This window comes from Danio aesculapii, chromosome 2, assembly GCF_903798145.1.
Source record: "Danio aesculapii chromosome 2, fDanAes4.1, whole genome shotgun sequence".
NCBI lineage: Eukaryota > Metazoa > Chordata > Actinopteri > Cypriniformes > Danionidae > Danio > Danio aesculapii.
In genome coordinates, this window is record NC_079436.1 from 13234541 (window position 1) to 13237896 (window position 3356).

Consider the following 3356-nt stretch of genomic DNA (forward strand, 5'->3'; position numbering starts at 1 on the left):
TGCAATCCAGATACAATTTTGCATATTTGCTCTCAAAATATGTGATATGTGATTTAAAAATATTTTTAAAATGAATTGATTAGCATAAAAACTTTCACAAGCTAATTTCGAGAAGAGCATGTGATATGATTGATCGCAGCTAGTCTCTCTTCTGTAATCATTAGTAAGCCAATCGGATGATTCCAAACTCACATAAATAGCCAGGCATTACCCCCTAATCTCCACCTTTTCCTCTTTTACCAAGGGGAGCTATTGAGAACTACCTGATCTCGTACCCTCTTACATGCTCATTGACCAGGCGAGAGCCCTGGGTTTAATTATCTCCGAACTTTTTTTTTTTTGCAGTTTTTGTTTTTGCGAATCCGCCTGAGGCCGCTGTGCTTTTTCAGATATCAAATTTCTCTCGCGAGTGCCATTCATAGTATCTGGATGCAGCATTTATGATGCAAGCTGAGATTGCATCACTCAGCGATGCAATGTCAGACACAATGCACTCAAATGGAGCGAGTGACATCACTGTGAGGGGTGGGGTTAGGTGAGCCCATTAAAAAACATTGGATGCAGCTCAGATTGCACTGCACCAGGTCTGCATCCAGACCCCTCTCGTGCCATTTGCTGTTTTCTTGACTTGTAAGCACATTTATAATTACCACCCGTAGGACACACTCCTCCTGTCTTAATACACCATACATTTTGTTCGAAATACTCATATGCTTTACATATTTGTTTCTATGTTTGTTAACCCCTTCAGACCCTGCGTCCATTACAATGGACATCACATGACATCCCATGTTTTTTTCACTTCCGGAGCATTTCACCAAATTTTAAGCCTACAGTCCATGAAAGTGGACATTTTTCATCCAATCAAATGGCAGTAAGGCTCTGCATGATGTAATTTGAAAAAAATCCACTGAACTAAAAAGCAGCATGGCAGCACTTCATTCCAAACACAGAAGTAAGCCACATTTACATGGTTTTATTCAGATGTATTGATATGTTTGCAGATATTTCATAGATTGTATGTAAAAAAGAGGGATTTAACTTACTAATTAAAGTTACAAATCGATTGTAGAATTGCAAGCTTTAGATCAGGATTTTTTCAAATATGTTTGTCCATTACGATGGACAGTGGGTTCAAAGGTCTGTTATTAAAATTAAATCTCCAGCAATGCTGATCGAGCTTTTTTATATTCAAAATGTATATCAATGCACTAATTTTTTGTTGAAACTATTTCATATGCAGAGTACACAGTTCTTGAAGTCCTTGAATGTATAGCAGATGGAAATGTCTCAGATGTGGACAATATGTTGAGTGATGAGGAAGATGGAGATACAGTTGATAGATCTCCAACAGTTGGTACGTGTAGGATTAGGGATAGTTAGTTAATTAATTAGTTAAGGCTTTTATTACAATGAAATGCTCCTCAATTAATTGAATTCTGCTATACCATTTATCTGCATATATGGTTTTATAATATTGTATCAATATGAATTAGAATATAAAACATTTATGTTGTTTTGTAAGGGGCAGTTTCTGCTAACAATTTCAGGGCAAGACAGAGATGAGCCACTGTTACCAGAGGTAGGGGGAGAAATTGAGGTTGAGGCAGAGGAAAGTCAGGATCAAGAAGACAGAGAAGATCATGATGCAGATGTAGAACCATTACTTTGTAATGTCACAAAGAAAAGTGATATTCATTGGCGTCAGACCCCCTTTACCCCAGTACAGACTACATGGGAAAGTCCTTCCACTGACCCTCCTGAGCCACTAACACCATATGGCTACTTCAAGCAGTATGTTCCAAGTGAGATGTTTGAACTGATGAGCACAATGACCAATATATATGCGGAACAAAAGGCAGTCAAGGGTTACAAACATGCTTCAGCTTCTGAGATTGAAGTCCTTGTTGGCCTACATATGGCGATGGGCGTGCTTGGTATTCCCAGAGTGAGAATGTACTGGTCCTCCAGAATCAGTATTGGAATTTTCAAGGATACCATGTCTCGAGATCGTTTTTTTCAGCTCCGCTCCAACCTGCATGTTGTGAACAACTATGAGAGGCCTCCGGAAGACACTGATGTGTTCTTTAAGGTCAGGCCACTCTATGAGTCCATAAGGAAACGCTGTCTGCAGCTACAACTGGAGGAAGAGCTTTGTGTTGATGAGCAGATTGTGCCTTTCAGGGGAAAACTCTCTGTGCTCCAGTATGTCAAAGGGAAACCTACACCATGGGGAGTGAAGTTGTATTTCCTTTGTGGCAAAAGTGGGCTTGCTTATGATTTCCTCATCTACCAAGGTGCCACAACAGAGCTTTCTGAGCAAAGCAAAAAGGTTTTAGGCCATGGCGCTTCTGTTGTCACGCACTTGTGCCAGAGAATCAAGGCTCCCAACCATAAGATCTATTTTGACAATTACTTCACCACTTACAATGTTCTTGAAGTTCTTGCAGAAAAGAAAATCCATGCTGCTGGAACAGCAAGGATTTGTCGTTTTGCAAATCCTCCACTAAAGACAGACAAGGAAATGTCAAAGAAAGAGCGGGGAAACCATGATCAAGTTCGAAGTAGAGATGGAAAGATTGTTCTGGTGAAGTGGTTTGATAATCGCTCTGTTGTGCTGGCTTCCAACTTTGTTGGTGTTGGAGAAGAAGATGAAGTTCAGAGGTGGGATCAAAAAGAGAAGCAGTATCTGAAGGTCAAGTGTCCAGAGGTTGTGAAGAAATACAACAAGGCCATGGGAATGGTGGACAAGCTTGATCAACTAATCAGCCTTTACAGGATTGATATCAGATCTCGCAAATGGCCACTGCGCATGATTTTTCATGCCTTTGATTTTGCTGTGGTGAACAGTTGGCTTGAGTATCGCAGAGACCATGAAAGCAAGGGAACTCAGCCACAGAAAATCATGGATCTTCTTGATTTCAAAATGAATGTGGCTGAAGTGCTTGTGTGTGCTGGGAAGCCGCATGTTTCAAGAAAACGAGGAAGACCAAGCAATTAGAGAAACTAGAGAAAAAAGAGGTGCAATGGAACGTGGGCCAGTTCCTGAAGTCCAAAAAGATATGGTGGACCACATGCCAAATTATGATGGGAAAAAAGAAGCAACAAGATGCAAACTGCCAGGTTGTTCTGGAAAAACACATGTCTTCTGTGATAAGTGCAAGGTGCACTATTGCTTTGTGTCACAGAGAAATTGTTTCAAAGAGGCACACCGAAAATGACTCTAACATGACCACTTGATTTAATCGCAGATGTTCAGTTCGTAAACAAATGTGCAATTTAGGAAGTAAAAACCCTAAAATTGAAGTTGAAATGTTATACTGTTTAGTTTGTGACATAAAAAGAGAAAATGGGTG

General features: G+C 40.1%; 1 protein-coding gene across 1 annotated transcript; it reads left to right on the forward strand.

Annotated features, from left to right (window-relative positions):
- Positions 1–780: 780 nt before the first annotated feature.
- On the forward strand, positions 781–3001 carry LOC130234598 (piggyBac transposable element-derived protein 3-like). Its single transcript, XM_056464841.1, has 3 exons — positions 781–955; positions 1244–1357; positions 1551–3001. The coding sequence occupies exons 1-3, from the start codon at positions 928–930 to the stop codon at positions 2999–3001; spliced, it is 1593 nt and encodes a 530-aa protein (XP_056320816.1). The 5' UTR covers positions 781–927.
- The last annotated feature ends 355 nt before the right edge of the window (positions 3002–3356 follow it).